The 22,149-nt window shown below is 43.5% G+C and overlaps 1 protein-coding gene across 1 annotated transcript; it reads left to right on the top strand.

Annotated features, from left to right (window-relative positions):
* Positions 1-398: 398 nt before the first annotated feature.
* Positions 399-22,074, top strand: LOC141020234 (uncharacterized). Its single transcript, XM_073495319.1, has 29 exons — positions 399-1,332; positions 1,781-1,885; positions 2,210-2,321; positions 3,216-3,447; positions 4,221-4,385; positions 4,506-4,640; positions 4,755-4,835; positions 5,087-5,191; positions 6,760-8,055; positions 8,674-8,727; positions 8,820-8,938; positions 9,771-10,086; positions 10,126-10,343; positions 10,656-10,787; positions 13,218-13,413; positions 14,735-14,809; positions 14,975-15,097; positions 15,413-15,556; positions 15,753-15,836; positions 15,922-15,990; positions 16,079-16,338; positions 16,466-16,651; positions 18,056-18,236; positions 18,341-18,448; positions 19,008-19,110; positions 19,275-19,655; positions 19,784-19,856; positions 19,974-20,093; positions 20,841-22,074. Exons 2-29 carry the CDS (start codon positions 1,807-1,809, stop codon positions 20,935-20,937), a joined length of 5,244 nt encoding a protein of 1,747 aa, XP_073351420.1. The 5' UTR covers positions 399-1,332; positions 1,781-1,806; the 3' UTR covers positions 20,938-22,074.
* Positions 22,075-22,149: the final 75 nt, after the last annotated feature.

Raw genomic sequence — 22,149 nt, 5'->3', positions numbered from 1 at the left:
GGTAATTTACTCTGTAGTAGACAACAGGCAACAATCGATTGCATGAGAATAGTGTCAACAATCTGATGTCACACCCTGGCTCCGGGCCTGGATAAAGGCATCATTTAGCAACACAGTGTTAACTCAGCCCCCAAGCTGTGAATGAGAGGCTTGGGCAAAGAAAGTGTAATTTGCCAAACCACAGGGATCCTTGCATCCAACTTCCCCTTCAAAGACACATGCGAAAAACATCACCTTTTCCCTTTGTAAAAAAAATACACTCACTCCTACTAAGCTGTTTTAACAAAGAGAGCACTTCCTTGAATTACAAGTCACTATAAAGAAATGATACTTATATTGTGGTTTCATATGTAAACCTATATTCGATGCCAGATATGGTGGCTGGAAGTGTCATTATAATAATGTTTAGCACCATTTAAATTAGGAGGGGTAAGCCTCTGCTAAGGACATGGCTGTGATTATTACACAACAGAGTAAATACCTCCTGTTTCCTATAATGTGACCACTGAGGGAGACATTACACCAGGACCAGCTGCTGCTTTGAAGCAGAGATGGCAAAAGTAGACTAACAGCACACAAATACTGAGCGTCAAGGTGCAACTTTTGTCCAAAAACTACAACAGAGGAAGAATAAAGAGTGAGAGGAGGATGGATACAGTCGTGACTGTGGAAGGAGGATTGGAGCTCTATGGACAGCATATCCCCCACGACATCCAGCCATACTTGTTTTTGCCCTTGAGGACAGCTATATCAAATGGAAAGTGGTATTTGAGTCTTTGTATTGATACTGTCAGATGCAGTGTGAAAAAGCACATTCATACACATGAAAGACCCAATCAACTGGAAAACAGATACAAGGAGGATGCCATCTCACAGCACACATAGGCTGAATGTATTTCACAATCATTATTGTTGTTTTATTCCACCTCTCCATTTTGATTGCATTATTATTGGTACATTAATAAAAATCAATTACATGCATCATTCATGCTGTCTTTTCTTTCTAGTTCTGAATCAAATGCGGTTCTGTGACATTTTAAAACAAACAAAAGCCACTGACAACACATTTGTTAAGAATCAAATGTCGCTATGACGATACAATAGTAGCTGTGTAACTGTATATGTTGATGAATTGGGAGCTTACGACGACCCTTGAACGCCTCATGCGGCTCAGCCAATCAGAGCCTCGTTTCCATCGTCAACAGGAAACAGGGGAAGCGTCCTTGGAGATGAGCTGATACTCTCGCATATTTCCCATCGTTTGCATCTTTAACTGACAACAAATCCATACTGCCACAAAGGCTAATGAGAAACCGATATAAAGTTTGGAAGGTAAACCACTTATCAAGAATAAGCTGTTTTTCAAATCACTTACTTAGCTCTGAGCTAACGTTAAGTAGCTAGATGGCGCCCAGCTAGTTAGCTGACATGCTAGCTTAATTAGCTTAGCTCGTCTCTTTCCTTGGTGTCCCACACATTACTGTCCTTAATATGATTTCACGTCGATATTCATGTGTTATCGACATGTTATTGCGGCTTTACTGATGCACAGTGTGTGTTGTGATAACCCCTCGTTTTTGTGTGTACAACAATCTAGCTCGATTTTTTTTTAAATGTAATTAGCTGAGGATAAATCAAGGTAAACCCAGTAGTTTTCTCCCAGAAAGGAGGGCGTATTGTGCACAGCATTGAAGAGAGCTTAGGCTGACCATCTTGTGCATGTCTGTAGCTTTGTGCTAACCAGTATATCTCCCTTTCTTGTGTCTGTCATCCTGTTTAGCATTTCCCCGTGTGCCTGCAGTAACCATGACTGCAGCTGCTCTCATAGGAGACCAGCTGATCCTTGAAGAGGATTATGATGACACCTATATACCCTCTGAACAAGGTACACAAGTGTGAGGGTTATGACTTGGGTATGGCAGCAGGCAAGGATATGGTTGACTCTTTGTGTAGGATACTGAACAATACAAAAGAATAAACCATCCAGCTGCAGGTAACATTTACTGGAAGCTCATTGGTTGAGCAAATATTGGTGATTGATTGATTGGTTCCCACACGTGAATGGGAAGCCTGCAGTGTTACCATGTAGTTTTCATTATACTATTTACAACAAGCTTTTGTTATTCCTTTGTATTATGTTTAGTTGCTGTATAATGTTACATTCAGTCTCATACAACTCTTTTCTCTCTTTTTCTCTGTCTCTCATCAGAGATCCAAGAGTACGCAAGAGAGATTGGCATTGATCCAAACAGTGAGCCGGAGCTCCTGTGGCTGGCCAGGGAGGGCATTGTTGCCCCTCTGCCTCCCGAGTGGAAGCCTTGGTAAGTAAGAGGAGAGGAGCTGGTGAGTGGAGTCCCTGGCAGCATGGCCACCCACAGAAAATAAGCTTATACAGCGGCAGTTTTAATCTGGAGCAGATTATTTGCTGCTGTTTTAGGGTACTGGATGTATTATGGAGTCATATTTAAATGATGTGGAGGTTGTGGTGATGCGGTCTTACTTCGGGTTTTCTATTACTCTGGATTAAAGATGCAAGTTGTTGTAAACAGTCTTGGCGATTCCCAGTGAGGCACCAAACATACAGGCTGTCCTAGCAGCAAGTTCTGTTTGACAATAACATTGTGCAGGAGTGTTTGTGTTCTAGCAGCTAATCAAGGGTGAAGGTCTGTTCTTGACACCTGATGGTGGAGGTGCATAGCAACCGTCTCTTAACAACGTCTTCCAGGGAGATGCCAGCCGCAGTGAAATTGTTTAAGTAATGCCTCTTACATTCCAGAACGCCTCACTAACACAGCAATATCAGGCAGGTGCTAGATGAAATAAATTTAAAGTAGAGTCCTGAGGGTTTGTGTAGGATTGATAAAACAACAAACAGAATCCAAACCAACTAGAAGCCTTTTTTTCTCTATAATTTAAGCCACTATTGGACCTTTTATTCAAGCAAGGGAAATACAAGTCCACCGTTTCTCCTCTGTGTGTGCTCCTATCATCTCAGAGGTTGATAAGAAATTATAGAGAAAACAAACCAAGGAGTCTTTGAGACAGGGTTGTATTGACTTATGTAGTTCATGTGGTGCAGCGTTCAGTTTCAGGTGACAGCACAACTTCTCTCCGTTCACCTTCCCATCCACCCATCATCTCTCCCTCCCTTTCCTGGGTCTTTTTGGAGGTGCTGAAGTGACCCCCCTCCTCTCCCCCCTCCTCCTCCCTCACAGCCAGGATGTGACGGGGGACATCTACTATTTCAACTTCTCCTCGGGCCAGTCCACCTGGGATCACCCCTGCGACGAGCACTACCGCCGCCTGGTGGCCCAGGAGCGTGAGCGCGCCCAGCTCGCGGCCTCTGCGGGCGGCACAGGGGCGAAGAAGGACAAGGACAAGAAGAAGAAGAAAGAGAAGAAGGAGAAGAAAGAGAAGAAGAAGAAGGAGCCACTGAAGACTCCTGGAGTGAGTAGTAGTTTTTTTTGTGGGGGAAATGCTTCATTCTGTGTTACATACTATAAGAGAACAGAAACAACTGATTCAACCATTGCAGCACTATTGGTAAATGTATTAAAAGAAAGGTAACAAGGGTTATGCTTAAAAAGTCAAATGAAAAAATGCTCTTGAGAGAATTTAAAGTTTGCATATTTATCATAAACCTAAAAGAAAATTACTACTCAAAAAACGGACACAACATGACAAATATAAATTGTGGGCACAAGCCCATGATGCAATCAGGAATAAGGTCCCGGGTGATGTCCCTCTCTTTGCTGGATTCATGTTTTATTTTTGAAGACATTACAATCTGTTCAGGTAAGCTTTTAGAAGATTTTGTGTTCCAAGCCCAAAACCAAAATGAAGTAGGACAGACCTTACAACAATTTATTGTTGCTTATCAAAAGGATTTAACATATGCATTCTGCTATTTGTATGATTGGGAAAAGGCAGGCTGAAAGCCAAGACAACAGTCAACAATGTCTTTATGACTGGGTTCTTTTCTATAGGAATGCTAAAGTGTACACTGTGCAGCTGTTAGCTAAAACACTACCAAACATAACTATCAGACTTGACCTGTGGTCAACAAATACTCAGTATTAAGTGATTAAGAATCAGGGATTGACATGATCTGGAGACCCTGGAGAAACTACAGTGAGAAATCAAAATTTAATGAATTATTTAAGTGTTTCCATTTTTTAGTCTATGTGCTTACTTCTTTAACTGTATCTCTTTTTCTACAGACACTGAGTTCGGCCTTGGGACCCCTACCATCCCCGCTTGGCAGCCTGGCTCCTCTGAGAGGTCTGGATGCCCCGGGCCCAGGCCCACTCTCTGGTTCTGCCCCCGCTCTCCGGCGGTCCATTGGCAGCTCTGGAGGACTGGAGCCCCTAAAAACATCGATTGGAGTACGACCCTAGTGCTATATGAAGGAACATCTGATATGCATTTGAATATTTAGCCTGTCACTAGCCTCTAACCCAGATGCCTACAGTTACAGTGCAGTTTCTAAATTCTTTCTCTGTCAGGGCCCCCGGAGCAGTGGAGCATCGAGTGTTTTGGGCAGCAGGCAGGAGGAGAGGGTGTCCCTCAATCTGCCTGGCTTTGACGACGATGATGATGATGAAGATGACAATGACGATGAGAAAATCTCAGAAAATGAGGTAGAGTAGAACCTTAGAGAAATGCAAGACAATGAAAGATGGTGGTTGGACCACCTATGGCTCTTAAATGTTTACTATATATCCCTATCAAAGAGGACAATGTCACTTTTTCAGCCGAGTCCTCGCGGTTCAGACCGATTATTGAAGAACCTTCATCTGGATCTGGATGCCCTTGGAGGAGGCCTACAGTATGAGGTAGACATGATATTACTATATGTTAATAAATGGGAACAGCTGTTAATGTGTTGATTTTGTAAACTTAGATTCAGTTTGATTCTATACTGTTTCCTGAAGGTTACTGTGCTTTTTTGGTCTGAATATGTTTTTTCTTATGAAATGGTTTATCTGTTTCTCTGTGTGTGTGTGTGTGTGTGTGTGTGTGTGTGTGTGTGTGTGTGTGTGTGTGTGCGTGTGTGTGTGTGTGTGCGCGCGCACACGCACTCCAGGACAGTGAGGCCAGTGGAGCGGCTCCAGCTGAGGAGAGGACAGAGCCAGAGTTGCAGGACTTGGCTCTATCTGGAGACCACAGCCCTGAGCCACCGTCCCAACAGGTAAAGAAAAACACACACACACACACACACTTCACATGTCCACCTTTGCAGTGGCCCTCCAGCTGCCCTTGCTTTATTTCATCTTTCTTCTTTACTCTACCATTTCTGTGTTCTGTATGTACCACCTGTGTACCATATTCTTTGAATGGCCATAGTATGTTTGCACAGTGATAGACAAGAGATTATTACATATTACATGAGGTGACAGGAATTTTAGAAGCACACCTGTGGCATCCCATGTAGTATATTCATAATTCTGTCGTCACTTTGGGCTCTGGGAAATTGTGATTAGGGTTTGAGAATTTTGTTGTTCCGGTTAATATACAAGTATAGTACATGCCTTGGATACTGCCTAAAATGCTGGAATTGGTTACGGTGAGTACGCAAGTAAATGCACTGATACCTCATCATTTATTTAAGAAACCTATACGCCTGTGTACACCTGTATGAAACAGATTCAACATTTAATTGTGAAAATAATCTGCAGATTAGTCGATAATGAAAACAATGATTAGTTGCAGACCTAGTTTCTACTGTATCTTTGAAAAAGAGATTTTGTAGGTACCTTTATCTCTGGTAAAAAAAAATGCAGCCTGTGATAACTTTGAATCGTATTATTAGAAATATTTTAATCAGTTAAGGATAGGAATTTAATAATGCGATACACATACTAATATTCATGTAAATGTGTAATTATTAGGTTTAGGGCAGTAATAATTGTGAACATATGTCTACACATCCTCAATGTAATCACTACCATAATGGACTTCTCTTGTTGTTTCATGTATCTGTGATTCTAAACCATCTGTTATTGCTTCTCTTTCTCTCATGTGACCTCTTTGACCTTTACACCTGTCACCTTCGCACTGTGAACCCGGGATGTGTTCACGTAGCTGCTGTGCTGCTGGGATCTGTCCTATGGGCACGGCTGCTACTGTGTCTTCCTCTTTGTCCTGCTGTCCTCCTACTGTCACTGTTACTGCTTTGCTGTCTGAAACTAAAGTGTCAGGAGCAGATTTCATCACCATCAGTGTCCCTCTGATTTATGTATTTTTTTGCCATTAGATTCAGATGTCAGTCCCAATTTATGAATCTTGCACACTTTTCATTACCTGCTAATGAAAGCTGATAATACATTTGATCTTTGTTCTGAAATTACACAATGTCCCAATGATTTAGCAGAGCTACTATAATATAGATAGTGATTATAGATTCAGTGATTTCTTGTACACATTGTGGCTTTTTTTAGAGGAGAAACCTGCTCCTGCGTGTGTGTCTGTGTATAAGTGTGAGCGAGTCCCAGAATATTTCTGTGTTTCTATGCATGTTTTAATTTGTTCTTCTCGTGTGTATTATTCACGCGTTGGTTGTCTAATGTGACTAATTTTGTCCCAGCAAAATGCACGATCCGTCGGTTTTGCATGCAGTTGTGTCAAGATCATCACCCCTGATCTCTTTGTCCCTCACATGCCCTCCTCCGTCCTTTCTCTCCCTTGTGTCTCTGCACGCCTTGCTTTGTGCCTCTATTTGGGATGGATGGACTCTTCTTCCTACTCCCCTGTGCCAAGGACTCTTTGAGAGGCCACCACCTCCAGCTGTCATCACTGGCAGGCAGCAGAAACCATGTCAGTGCGGAGGGAATGGGTCCTATCAGCCCTGAACCTGAACACTCTGCTCCACAGGAGGTAGCAGAGGAGTTAAATGAGGTGGACGAGGAGGAGGGGGAGGAGGAGGGGGGAGATTTTGAAGACGAGGATGTTCAGAGAGAGAAAGGAGAGGATGAAGGCGGAGGGAAAGGGGAGGACGGAGGGGCAGAGGAGAAAGAAGAGATAGAAGATGGACAGGCACAGGTAGAGGAAGCAGATGAGCGCAAAAGCAAAGAAGAGGGGGATGAGATGGAGGAAGAGCAGGGAGGAAGTAAAGGGTCTGTAGAAAGTAAGAAAGAGGAGGTGGTAGAGAGTGACAAGGCAGAGGAGGAATCCTTTGAAGGTGATGATGAAGAGAAAGACGAAGGGGGTGGTGGAGTGTCAGGAAACATAAAACACAGTGAGATGCAAGAGAACAATGAAAAAGAGGAAAATGGCGGTGATGAGGAAGTAGGAAGTAGCGTTGAAAGGCAGCATGAAGAGACCAAAGATGGAGAAGAGAATGGGGAGAGTGATGACGCTGTGGAGAGTTTAATGGAGGAGAAGGAAGAGGAAGAAAAACAGGAATTTGAGGAAGGTAGCGATGAAGTCGTGGAGAAATGCTTCAAAAGTGATAAAGCAGAAGGGAGTGAGGAGGAGGACAAAAATGACAATGATATGGATAAGCTTGAGAGAAGCATAGATGACGTGAAAGGGCAGAGTGAGAGCGATGTAGAGGAGGCCAGGACAAATAGTGAAAGAGACCATGGAAGGGAAGAAGAGGTAAAGGGTGGCGAGAGCGATGAGGCCTTGGAGAGATGCTCCCTGAGCCAGAGGAGACTGACGGAGAGTGACGATGAGGTGATAGAGAGATGTGTGCAGAGTGAAGGGGGAGAAACGGATGGGGAGGCACTGGAGGTAGATGAGGAATCAAATGCTCAAAAGCCTCAAACTGCCCCGGAGAGTGACGAGGAGGTGATAGAGAGATGTGTGCAGAGTGAAGGGGGAGAAACGGATGGGGAGGCACTGGAGGTAGATGAGGAATCAAATGCTCAAAAGCCTCAAACTGCCCCGGAGAGTGAGGATGAAGTCGTCGAGGTTTTCGGAACGGCTCAAGGCCGATCAGCCAAGCCAGACGAGGAGACGATGCTGGGCGACCATAAAACACTTGACCAAAAGAGAAAAACTCTCGCTGGCAAGATGGAGAATGTGACAAAAAAATGCTCCCTTCCCTCAGAGGTAGGGCTCGGTGTTTTGCTCTGTGCGTGCTCACATCCCCCTCCTGCATTCGCCACCCAACCCAAACCCTGGTTCTGCCTGATCTATGCATGTAGCTCCCAGAATCCAACTCCACTGCCTTAGGGGCTGTCTCATCCTGTGTGTTTCCTGGCCTCGATGTCATCACTCGCACACTGGAATATCAGTTGGTCTGAGGACAAATCCTTATGAGCCCCTGAGGACTGGATTGGATAGATCTGATCGCTTTTCCCATTGATGGTGCAGCCTTTTATTAGCCTATCTGTTTAGATTGGAGGTTGATTTGACCAGACATGGGACTCTTATTTCCCGCCATCGCCTCCGACATTTTCAATGTCTGCTTGCTTCGATTGCAGATGGCAGACTGTCTGATTTTACAGGTCACCTGCCAGCTCGCCGGCCTTGGTTGTGTTTGCACGTACGCTCTGCTTTTGCCCTCTGCTGTGTGTGTGTTTCTGCCTTGCTTTGGAAAAAAGACTGCACGCTCCAGTGTTTAGTGTTGCCTGTGCAGTTTTTGCTTGTGTACACATGTGCACGTGCATACACATGTGTGCGTTCATTCAGAACTGAGACTCTTGGTGTGCTTGTGTGTTATTGCAGGAGTCTGAGGCTGGTAAGAACGTCGAGGAAGCGTCATCCTCCGTGGATGTCAAGGTACTCAGGCAGTGTGACACCCATCCTACCCTACTCATTCACCTGTTTATTGTCAACTTGTTTTGTAATGGTTCTGGTCCTGTATCCTGAAGCTGTCAGAGAAAGTTCTGGACATCAACGACCTGTCTGGTACTGTCAGTCCACTGGAGAAAGATGACAAAGAAGAAAGAAAAGAAGAGGAGGAGTATGAGGAGCGTGGCGAGACACAGAGGTTTGTTGTTGTGTTGATATTGGAAAACAGCTACCGCTGCATTATCTTAAAGAAGTAACTCTTAAAGAAGTGTTTTCACAAGGAATTGGAAGCTTTTTGGATCCAGTGTATCCCCAACAATTTCAGCTGTTTTATTGTCACTTGTGGTAGTTGTCAGGCACCAAACATTTCTTTGTCATGGTACGTGTCAACAGGTCATTTCCACGCATCCCATTCACCGTCAACGTAAGCAGCCGTGCAATGCATTCCGGTAGTGCTGCATTGCATTTCAAGAGACGGGGCGGCACGTTGGCTGCTCCTCATTTGCATAAAGATGAGGTCTAGGCTACTTTATGCAAACCGGGGGGCATGCAGCACGACTTACTGTTGTCGATTTATATAATGAAGACAGATTCAACAACGGCATGGTTTATTTCTCACCTAAAACACATTTCGGTGAAATATTAAAATCAGAGAAAGTTTCCACACGAGCTGCCATGTTGGTCCAGTTTGAAATCAGACAGCCCAAGTGAAAATGTTTGTCCAATCAGGTTGGAAAGCAGCCTAAGTGCACCTGTAAATCATATATCCTGACACCGCCCAGTGGCACGTCCATCGAGCATCCAATGCTGGGAAGTGGCGAGATCCCTTGTGTCCAAAAATGCCCCTGTAGATACGTACCATAAGAGTTTAAACTATTGCATTTATTTTGGTGAAACATGCAGCTACGGGCATTCAGGAAATATGCACAACTTATTTCAATAGAATAACACTGCAAGCTATGTGCAATCTTCTGAAATTTTCAGCATTTTATTAACCATGGCATGAGTATAACACCTTTATCTGTCATAAGGCATTTGCAGGTTGCTGGCAAAGACAACCCTCTGGCTCTCAAGGTTGACCGACTCGTCCTCCACCAATCCAGCCCTTCGCCTTCCATCTCAAGCCTGTCCCGTTCAGAACAAGGTGTCCAACTGAAAAACGAAGGCCTCGTCACGTCTCCGGGGCTACAAAGGCCTGAAACCTCCAGAGGGCGGCTGGTCCGCACTTCCAACACCCAACTTGAAGACGCTGAACAAAACCAAGAGATCTCACTGGAAGAAGAGGCAAGCTGGAGAGTCCGGAAAGACAGAGAGAAGGAGGAGGAAGAGGAGGAGGAGGAGGAGGAGGTGGTGGAGGACGAGGAGGAGGAGGTGGAGGTGGAGGAGGAGGAGGAGCAGATGAAGAGGGCAGAGAGAGAGGAGAGGAGTCTGAGAGAGAGGAAGGAGGAGAGGGAGAGGAGGAAGGCTGATCGAGAGGTGGAAGAGGAGAGAGAGCATCTGATGAGGGAGAAGGAGAACAGAATGCGTCTCCTCCAGGAGGAGCTGAGGAGATCAGAAGAAGAAGAGGAAAGGAGGCTGAAGGAGGAGAGCGAGGAAAGACTCAGGTAGGCACGGAGAGTATAACACCAAACTTTTACTGCATTATCACATCATAGTCGCTCAAGAAACAGAAGTCCTCTGAACTCAGATACTACTACTAGTACTTGTTCAACAGTTTTGTAGTGTGTCAGTGTTGCAGCAAAGGGACAATGATGATTGTGTCCTCTAAATAGTTTACTTCCCACTGGGTGAGTGATAAAGTTTGGGTTTATAACAGTCCTTGGGTCAAGACACACTTAAGCACATCTACATTTGATTAAAACATACTTTAATCATACTCTTAATTCATAAATGCACATGTTTGTGCCTCTCCCCAGGGCTCTGCGGCGGCGTCTCCTGTCTAAGAGGAGTGAGGAGGAGGCCAGGCTGAACGAGGAGTCTGATTGGGCGCTGAAGGAACTCAGAGAGTCTGCCCAGCCAGAGAGGGAGAGGCAGCAACACAAACTCAGGTCACACATGCACATTAACACATAACGCAAAGGAGCATCAAAGCAGTGGTTCTCAGTGTAGCATTCCAGTGGAAAGACGTTAGCCCGGACTGATGCTCTGATGACTTTTCAGTTTGTTTTTGTTGCAGTTCATAGATCTACAAAGGTTTACATAGACTTGTAAAGAACATGTATATCATGGCAGTCTTCAGTTCCAATGATTTCTACAGCTCTCATTTTTCTGTGATGGAATGAGAGGAACACAAACTACTTTATCACAAAAAACATTCATGAATTCTTTTAATTTTGGTGATTATAGAGAGTTGTGTGAATCAAATGTTCTTTGTAGAGTGATTCTGATTGAAAACAGCTGGTGACTTTTCTGGGCCCATTTTAATCAGCTTGTTTGATACACCCACTGGACTCAGACACAAACACTACAATGGGGAAGTCTAAGGAATGCTGAGCTCCTTTATTGACTTATTGATTATTGATTTAAACTAGTCAGGAAAGTCACTTGGAGCCATTTCAAAAGCAGTCACAGGTCCAGAGATCAACCGTACAAACAAATGTTTGTGAGTATAAAGTGCATGGCCCAGTTGTGTCACTGCCACGGTCAGGAAGAAAACGCAAACGATCACCTGCTGCTGAGAGAAAATTGGTCAGGGTGGTCAAGAGTCAACCAAAACCCACCAAAAAGCAAGTGTGCAATGAATTAGAAGCTGCTGGAGGACAGGTGTCAGTGTCCACAGTCAAGTGTGTTTTACATCAACATGAGCTGAGAGGCTGTTGTGCAAGAAAGAAGCCCTTGCTCCAGACACAGCACCTTAAAGCTTGACTGAAGTTTGCTGCTAATCACATGGACAAAGAAAAAACCTTCTGGAGGAAAACTCTGTGGTCTGATGAAACCAAAAACGTAGTTGTTTGGTGTGGGGCTGTTTTGCTGCCAGTGGATCTGGTGCTCTAAAGAAAGTACATGCTGCTGCTCTTGGGTGCAGTCGGGTGTTCCAACAGGACAATGATCCTAAACACACATCAAAAGTGGTAAAGGAATGGCTAAATCAGGCTCGAATTGAGGTTTTGGAACGGCCTTCCCAAAGTCCTGACTCTCGAACCCCATCGAGAACATGTGGACTGTGCTGACAAAACAAGTCCGTGCCAGAAAGCCAACAAATGTAGTTGAACTTGATTCTGTCAAGAGGAGTGGTTAAAAATTCAGCCAGAAGGTTGTGGATGGCTATTAAAGCACCCTTATTGAGGTGAAATGGCCAAGGGACATTTAACCAAATATTAGAATTACTGTGTGTGTTTTTGAGCCAGTGGATTTGGTCATATTTTCAAGACCTATAATAAATTGATTACCGAACCAAACTTCATGAATGTTTTTTGTGACAAAGTAGTTTTGTGTTTCACTCATTCCATCACAACAAAAATGAGAGCTGTAGAAAAGATTGGAACTAGAAAGTATGTAAACTTCTGACCACGACTATGTCAATGCTTAACAGAAGACAAAGACTTTTTATGACTGTTTCTCTCCCCATGGAGTTACCTTTCCATGCTGTTTACTCGATTTTTACTGTCCATTTCCGTTTGTCACGTGCATACAGAGTCCTTTCAAAATAAACTTCCACTTTTACTGGAAACAACAAATCACAACAAAATACAAGTGCATTACATTACAAAAAAAAAACAAAAAAACAGACGCAAACTTGTGCATTGGGGTCATTTACACTCAAAGGAAGGCTAAATCTGCAGTACACTTCCTATATCAATGTCTTGTCTGATCACATGGTTGGTTGATGACCTAATATGTTATAAATAAGTTACTTATTATATACTAGGACATAAAAAAGATTTGAGAACCCGTGCTTTATAGAATGTTACCCTCCACCTCCAGTCAAAAATGTGTTTTTCTTCTTCTTTCTACAGGTGAATGTTTGAGCTTCACTGCTGCAGCTTTAGATGAATCTATGTGCAAAGTTTGACACTAGAAAGCCGTTTTTACATTTATTGTTGAAAGTGTAAATTTTCTCTGTGCTCACGGAAAATCAGATTTTAAAAGGCAGGCCTATAAGCATGATTCGTGGCATCACAAATAGTTTGGAAGCCAATCCTGGTCCAATGCAAGTGTGATATGTAAACTTAAAGCCTCCAGTGCAAATACTTTGAAATTTACAGTGCAGTAGGAGACATCTTGTATGCAACAGTAACACTTGTTAAATTAAAAATGTTTGCATATTCACATATGTTGGAATTTGAGTGAGAAGGAGAAGGTGCCATTTTAAGGATTTAAATGTGGTAATTAATTTTTTGCCTGCAAAAGCCATGTCAGAAACACGTGAGGTATTTTTCATGTACACTTAAATACACGTGTGCAGAGAATATTGAATCAGTTCACAGGTAATTACCTTTACACTCATAATGATATTGATGTGTGTGTCCTGTGTTTAGGGAGGAGAGTGAGGCCATGCTGACGGAGTTACGCATCACTCTCGAGAAAGAGCGAATGGCGGAGCGCGACAGACTGGAGGCCCAAAAGAGGCGGGACATGGAACGTCTGAAGGCAGAGTTGGAAGAGGAGCTCCAAGCAGAGAAGAGGAGGCTCCAGGAAGAGAGGGAGGAGAAACTGAGCTCTCTGAAACAGGAGGTGACTGAGGATGATGGTTTTAGTATTGTTAAGTCATTCAAATTTCAGTGTTTACATGTTTTTGTATTGTCCCTGACTTGCCCTAAGAGTGATTTTCTACACAGGACATCTCAGGCTGCACAAACTGAAGCTGAAGCTAATCACAAACACTAGGAACAACAAATATTGGTGCAAGTATAGTTTGGTTCAATAAGTAGCTAAATTCAAAACAGAGTAACTGTTTAATATTGTACCTAGTCCCTCTACAAATAAATTAAGCAATCTGAGTGAAAAACAAATGACTCATAGAGCTTCTTCGCCCACGCTGGTATGGGGGCGTGAAACGGTCAAAGTAAAATATAAAAAAAGAAGAGAAGAAAGAAAGAAAGAATTGAATGGCTAAATAAAAGTTTATTAATATGCCATTAAAAGCACCCAAAAAATAATATTAAAAATGAATTACTCAATTCATAAATTGTGACATAAGTTGATATTGGTTCTGTGTTTAATCTGGTTTCTGTATGAATAAATAAATACAAACACAATGATATATAAAAACAGAAATATCATAATCATGTCACACTTTAAGAAATAATAAATGCCTACATCTATTTTTGAAGCATTAAATGGTATATAAATGTATTGATGTATATATATATATATATATTTGATATTTGATATTGATATTTTATTTTGACCATCTCAGTCCTCCATTCACTGGACGTTAGAGAGTTGGCACAGGAACCTGGATACCCGTTTTCATATGTAGGGGAAAGATCACCCTGAAGCCATTTTTGTGGGTGGCTACATGCTGTGTTACACAAGTTCTATTGACTCACCCCCCTGTCACCCTCTTCAGTACAGCTCTCAGCTCTCAACTCTAGTTTATTTGCTGTCTTTTTTTTTTTAGCAAACAGCAAGAGCAAGAATTTGCAGTTCTGATGGTGCTATCAAATGTTATACATCATATTTTTGTTTCACGGATCGATGATTTGTGCCTTTTAACACCTATTTTGGGAGTGCAATGTTGCTGCTGTACAGTGGACTACAGCAGGGTAACACTGTTGTTTCATTTTTTAAAGAAAGGCATTGAAAGGATACTAACTCTATACATTTAGACTGTTAATTTATTTATCTGTCAAATGATCTCTGTGTAATACATGACCACACTGTGTTAATGTGTTATATTTATGTAAAGAGGAGATAAACAGCACAAGAAGCAAAAGTTTGTGTTTGCCCCATTTTGATGGAACATGGTGGCATTGGACTCGGGGGAGACAGATTAATGATCTCTCTGTATTTGTGCCTGTCTCTGTTTGTGCACTGTTTTATCTGTATAAAGGTCAGAATTACAGAGAGGAGGAGGGAGCTCATGAGTCCACGGCCTGAACAGCATCTGGCAGAGTACCACCGAGAGGTCAGAGAACACACACACACACACACACACACACACACACACACACACACACACACACACACACAGACTCTGTACAGAACTTCAGCATCATGTGTATTTCTGTTTGAATGTGAGTTGAGAACATATTTTTTGTGCTGTAAACTGACCTTCACTGTTACTATCTAGCTAGCTGATGTTCTCCAGGAAATGCGGGAGGAGGTGCAGCGTGATCATGAGAGGAAGTTGGAGCAGCTGAGGGAGGACCACAGGAGAGAGATGAACAACATCAGAGAGAAATACCTGGACGAGGTCAGCAAGTGTTTACTTTTCACATTTAGCTGACGCGTGCCCTCATCCTGTACCACTTGCAATAACGGAAACAGAAGAATATGTTTAGATGAGTGTGCTACAGTATACTTTTGTCTCCAGTGGGCATCAACGAAGAACTTCGGCCTCAAAACGAAAACTTTTTCTGTTTTACTAGTTAGTTCTCACAAAGTCTAAACTAGCATAGGTTAGAAATATCAGCAAAAGATGGTTTTGAGTAACACACTTAACACTATTCACTTCTAATTGTGTTCCCTGTTCTAAAATATTGCGTGTGTGTGTCTGTGTGTGTTCCAGGAGACAGCTCAAAGGGAGCGCCTGCTTTCCACTCTGCAGGAAGACAGAGAGCGTCTCCACACCTCGCACACTGTCCAACTGGAGAAACTCCGCTTGCAGCTCGACACACAGATACAAAAGACACAGCTTACACACTCTCGCAAGGTGAGGCCAGACCGACATACACATTTACTAACAATACAGTGATGAACTTGTGCTGCCATGACACTGCCAAGGGGGTTTTAAATGGATGGATTTGATGTAAAACATGTCTCCAATATATGGACTGAAACAGTATTTTGAGTTTTTCTAAAACAACCAGCACTTTGTATCAGAGAATACATCTTATTTCCTCAATTAGGAGTCAGAACTGCAGGATCTGGCAGATCAGATGGAGCTGAGAGCCAAAGAGCTGAAGGGCCAGGAGGCCATGTTGCAGACCAAGGTCCTCTATCCCATACTGTATGTTCTATTAATTACTGATGCACTAACCTAAACCACATGGACTAATGGTGTCTGTCTCTTATCAGGCAGCAGATCTCAAGAGGAAGAGGAAGAAGCTTGGGGAGGAAGAGGACGAAGTGGACAGACAGATAGAGGTGGGACACATTTCTGAAAAGAGAGATTATAGTCGCCCACTTGTTCTTCTGTCAACCCTCCCATTTCTCCACCTATGTGTGTGTCCAGAGCTTACCTCGTCTGATCCAGGAGAGGGACCAGCTGAAGGAGGAGCTGGAGAGGATGAGAGAGGAGAAACACCAAGCCAGAGAACTCATCCAGAGAGCGAGGGAGGAGAGGGGCGAGGCCAAGGAGGAGGAGGAGAGGCTGAGGGAGGAGAGAGACAGAGCCAGGGACGAGAGCAGGAGGGCCAAGGTGGACAAGGAGCGGCTGGAGAGCAAGGTGGCGCTGCTGCAGGAGCGATGCGACCGTCTCAGTCGCAGAGTCAGGTGTGGTTGCCAACACAGGACATCCACGCATACTGTGTTTTTACTTTACTTCTACTACTTTACAGTGTCAGCCAATAGAATTATTAAACTGATCTCCTGTGTAAGTTTGTTTATTTTGTCCAATCAGTGAGATGGAAGAAGGTGAAGGTGTGAGCGCCTCCCTCCGACCAGAACCTAAACAGGAGAAAAGGAAGGCAGAGAAAGCAGAGGCGATGGCGCCCTCCAGTGGCAGGAGAGACTCACCTATGCATGTAGAAGACTTGGATGACCCACCACTCTCACCTGTGCCTGACAGCCACAGCAGCATGGACGAGTAAGGAGACAGAGATGCAGAAAACAAGGGCCTGTGATCAATAAAAAGTTATCAGTTCTTAGTGGTGTTTGACTGATGGGTTACAGAAAGCTTATATGAATACTGTACGGATAGCTGATGCAGTATGTGATTTTAGAGCCACAATGATATAATAATAATGCATTTTATTTACTTTTCAAGATACTCAAAAACACTTTACATTACAAGTAAGATAAAGGATTCTTGAGAACTGAAACTCAGTAAAGGGATGAGGTAGCACAGGTTGTTAAAAGCAGTTCTTAAAAGGGAGGGGAGAAGGCCCCAAGGTTATTGGTCATGGTGGAATAAGTTGGAGTGCAGATGTCAGGCTGGACAACATCCACGTAGCAGTAAAGATGGAGACCATGGCGACAGATGATGGTACCAAGGGGCAGAATGTAGAGAATAAAACAGGAGAGGATCGAGCACTGATCCCTGGGGGACACCTTGGCATTCATGTGACTTAAAGGAATAGTTCACTCTAGAACGAAATTCAGTCATTATCGACTCACCCTCATGCTGATGAGAAGTCTGGTGTAGTTTCTTATTCCTCAAAGTGCAGCTGGAGACCCGCGGGGGTATCCTCCGGTAGGAATAATCCATAAAACGAGCGTCAATTGTGCCCGAGAGGAAAAGGTCCATAAAACTACACAAAAACTTTGTAATATTCCTCCATACTGCTCGTCAGCTGCAATCCAAGTGTCCTGAAGTGGCGACATCCAGAGTTTACTCGAAACGACATCATTTATTACATTTTTCTAGCCTAAACAGTCACTATGTTATATCTGCCTGGAGGCACGCTCTCGTTCATCTTGTCCGGCGCGGCTTCCGCAGTGCAATCGGCTGTGAGGGAGACTCGCGTGAATGCGGAGCGTGCCTCCAGGCAGATATAGCATAGTGACTGTTTAGGCTAGAAAAATGTACTAAATGACGTCGTTTCGAATAAACTCTGGATGTCTCCACTTCAGGACACTTGGATTGCAGTGGACGAGCAGTATGGAGGAATATTACAAAGTTTTTGTGTAGTTTTATGGACCTTTTCGTCTCGGGCGCCACTTACGCTCGCTATATGGATTATTGCTGCAGGAGGGTACCCCCTCGGGTCTCCAGCTGCACTTTGAGGAATAAGAAACTACACCGGACTTCTCATCAGCATGTGGGTGAGTCGATAATGACTGAATTTTGTTTTAGAGTGAACTATTCCTTTAAGCTCACACACCGTTTACATTGCTGGCTTGCGAAAACATAAATATCACGATAATATTATGATAATTGGTTCACTGTTGATCGGAATCAGAACATTCATGGTTTAGAGGACAATCTGTGAGAGCTGGAACAAGTGTCTATTTAACCTCAGCCCTCATTCCAGCACATCCGTGTGCGCAGGTTCAGACGCTACATCTCCTCACATGGCGCATCCATCCAAAAAACCAAACTCTTCCTGGAGAGGGAGAGCCGCCGGCTGATGGAGAGACAGGCAGCTCTGCGGGCGGCCCAGACCAGCTCCTCCCAGGACCCCAACCAGGACGGGGGGGTGACTGAGGAGATGATAAGAAACCTGCAGCAGGTAGGGAGAAGTGCGACCCACCTGCTGAACAGTAATTGGTGTAATGAGTGATGAGACAGCGTTTATTCAAAAAAGAGTTGGTTGCTTTCCCCTCGTTGTATCAGGAGGCGAGAAATGTGGTGGAGCTGCAGCGGACGGTTCAGAGGGGAAACACTCTCCTGCGTAGGAAAGAGGAGCAACTCCAACAGCTAGAGAGCTCTTTAGCTGAAGAGGTCAGAGCCTGCACCTGTTATCTTACAGTACACACAGTTACAATAATACTTCACTTTAGGTTAAGTCAAGTGCTTTGATATTTTCAGCACAAAGGACTTCATGCAGTCAACAAGCACCTTTAGTCATAGCTGAAAAATTCAGGTGGTGGTAATAATTTATCTACACACAAAAATTCTACAAGTATAATACATGTGTAGTTTTCATATTTGAATTAATTGCTGTCTGTGTTCACATGAATAATTTTTACTGCTGGTGATCTGTCTGAGAGTCTGAATAATGGAGTTTGCTTTCAATTAACTTTTTAAATGAATGTTTATAGTGTATTAACAAAATGTCTTAGATGTCGCTGATACACTGTGTACTGAAGCTAAAGCTACTTGAAATTTCTGTGCAGGGAGGGCAATTGAAATTGGTTAATTTTTGCATTCCTGATATTTTGTGTGCACCTTTGTGTTTACATTTCTCAGCTTAATAAAGATAAATCAGCAGGTAATGCTATTCATACTGGCACATCAGCTGTTATTAACTGCACTTTGTCTTGTTTCTCTCTGCGTATAGCCGCTGTTTGAGGATTTGTCTCGGTTTCCGGGAGAAAGGAAGGTGACCTTTGATGTGACCGAATCTGACCTCAGCAGCACTGTGGACCCTCCAGATGGGACAGGTAACATATACTGTAGTCATAGTTTGACCGAAGAACCTGACATATGCACTGTATTATTGCTATATTGCAGATATTTCATATACTCTTCTCAGGTTATTATATATCCCCAGATACACTGACATGGTCCTCTCTTTCTCTCCTTTTCTTCCTCACTCCCTCATCAGGAGGTCATCCCACTGTCCCTGACAAAGTGCAGGAGTTAGCAGAGTCCCTGCAGCAGATCTCAGGCCAGCTCAGCACCGTCCTGGGTGCGCTGGGTTCACTGGCCCAGAGGCAGAGCGTCACACCCTATACAGCCTTCCCTCTGCCTCTGTCTCAACCTCACTCCAGCCCAGCTCCTACCTCTGCACCAGTAATGCCCCAGATGCACAGCCTGGGCCCCAGCTCCTTAGCTGCACCTCCCCCAATGAGGCTCTCTGAGCCGTCCTGGGCCTGGGCGCCCCAAGGCTCCTCCACAGCCACCCCTTTCTTCAGTACTCCCATCAGCAGCGGGCTGAGGGCCTCTGAGGACCTCATCAACAGCCGATGGAGCCAGATATTCCCCAGTATGCCAACATGCGCCTCATTTTGCTTCAGAGTAGTAAAGCACCAATAATGAGAGTTGTTAATGTAATGTTTTTTTTATCAGTTGCTATCATTGTTATCGGTCCTGAACTGTTGTTCTGTTCTGCAGGAGCGGCTATAGACCCGATCACCTCCAGCAGCATGAGGCCAACCTCATCTTACTCATCATACATGCCTGCTAGGTAACCTACAATACACCTTTTACCATGCTGTTATTATAGATGACATAGACACCCTCGCTGTCTTAAATGTGCTTACAATGATCCTCAAACTATGCGTGTCTCTGTTTATTTATTAAGTGAACACGGTCGCAGTCTGCGCTCCATGCAGAAGTCAGCGGAGGTAGATGGCCAGAGGCTGCAGGGGCTGATCGACGGCAACAAGAGGTGGCTGGAGATGCGCAAGAAAGACAACAGCGTGTATCCTTTTGTCACACATATTCATCCACACACACTAACACACACACATTTACATAAATAAAGAGCACACACTCGGAAAAATAAATTAGCCTAAAACAGTGACTTGAGGTAATTTAAGTACACGTAAATTTTCCATCTAAATCTATAACATGAGTTCAATGTAAGGAGTCACATTTAATGCAGAGTTTTTCTATCATGTTGAGTCAGTTTGTATAAATTGACCTACTAGATGTGCGATTTATTACAGGAGACAGAATAACTTATTTTAAATGTGTTACTTCTATATCAACATAATCTGTTGATAAAATCAATTCAAACTTAACACATTTTACTTTGCACAAGTTTAAGTTTATTTTCCAACCCCTTCAGCTTACTATTTCTTTTGTATTGGGACAAATGTAATCATTTATGTATTTCCATGTTTCCTACCACATTTTCAATGTTTCCCTTAGTGAAATGAGAGGGTCAAGTCCATGCATGTACAGAGCACTGACTGTGTGTGTGTGTGTGTGTGTGTGTGTGTGTGTGTGTGTGTGTGTGTGTGTGTGTGTGTGTGTGTGTGTGTGTGTGTGTGTGTGTGTGTAGAGTAAATAACATCAGTCCAGCAATAGAGGAAAGTAGAAAGCTTTGTATTTCTTTACTTACTCTTTTACTACTTTACATAATTTCCAACCACTGTCTAAATTCCACCACTCCTGATCAGACTGTTTTATAAACACATTAGTTGTCTTTAACTCTGCCTTCCAGACCTCTGTTCACTCGCTATCAGGCTCCTTCAAGCAAGAGCGGCCTGCTCCAGCTGGGCCTGGACGATAACAACCAGATCAGAGTCTATCATTACTGAGGACGTGACGCACAGTTCAGTCCTGTTGTACTGTGAGTGTCACTGAGGACTTTGGAGCATTCAAGACGGTAACAGGGCCTCTCGTTAGAGTCCTGTGCCCTCTTCGAGTCATTCCTTTTTTCAAACTTTCGGTGCAAAGTTTTCAGGCAAAGTCCGACCACCTCTGCTGTGATTGGAGGAGGAGACGACTGTGGACGACACAGCAATTCAGGGACCAACATGTCACAGAGGGCTGAGGACTTTAATCCTCCAACGTGAGATATGGCGTATACTTTTTAAAGCACTTCACTGTCACGTTTACAGATTAGGGTACTGACACACGCGCAATTTCATGTGTATGACCATTGAATGCTGAGGAAAAATCCCCATCCGAGCTCAACGCGAAATGTAGACTCGAATTTGCTCACGTGCTTCAGTAATTTTGAACATGCGTGACGGTGCCCATATAGTTCCGTGCCAGACTTGGGCCAAACTGTTTTTTAAATGGCTGTTTACTTTGATGTCAGATGGGAAATGGTTGCTTCTTAAAGGGCGTAGTAAGTCAAGACAATCACAAAGAAGTACGTGAAGGTTTATTTCCTGTACTTGAATTCTTCTTTTGCTGAAAACATCCCAGACATCATCTTACTCCTCTTCATGTTGTGAACCACTTTGCTGCTGCAGCCAGGATAGAACACTAAAGCAGCACTTTACAGCTGCACATAGGTCAAGCATCATTTCATGACAGGTTACATTTGTATTTATGCTACTGGTTTTGTAAGTGACTTGTGTAAACTGTTTGTTTTTAACACATTTCTAGAGTTGTTGTTGTGAAAGCCTTTTAGAGACAGAAATCGCTGTAAGAACCACTGTTGTTTTATGAAGGTCAAGCCAATCCACTTTTATTAGGGCTTAGCACCGACTGATGCGGTCTATCCTTGACATGCATAAACCTAACGTAATTATTCAGTTTTCTCTCGTGCCACATGGTGGACACAGGAAGTTCCATTGACCTCCGTCGTGTTCAAAACTCATGGAAATCAGAGGCTTGTCAGTCATATGTGCAGGCGGAGAGAAAGTCTTTTGTGTGTATATATTTGTGTAAATACTGTATTTTTCTAAAAAATATTTTAATAAATATAATTTTATACATATACACACACGTTTTTCTCGTCTACTGATCCTGTTGTGTATCCTGGGAGTATAATGTCCACACCCTAATTTTATCATTCT

Source organism: Pagrus major, chromosome 2 (assembly GCF_040436345.1).
Source record: "Pagrus major chromosome 2, Pma_NU_1.0".
Lineage (NCBI taxonomy): Eukaryota > Metazoa > Chordata > Actinopteri > Spariformes > Sparidae > Pagrus > Pagrus major.
The sequence above is the reverse complement of the archived record's forward strand: the minus strand, read 5'-3'. Positions and strand labels throughout refer to the sequence as shown.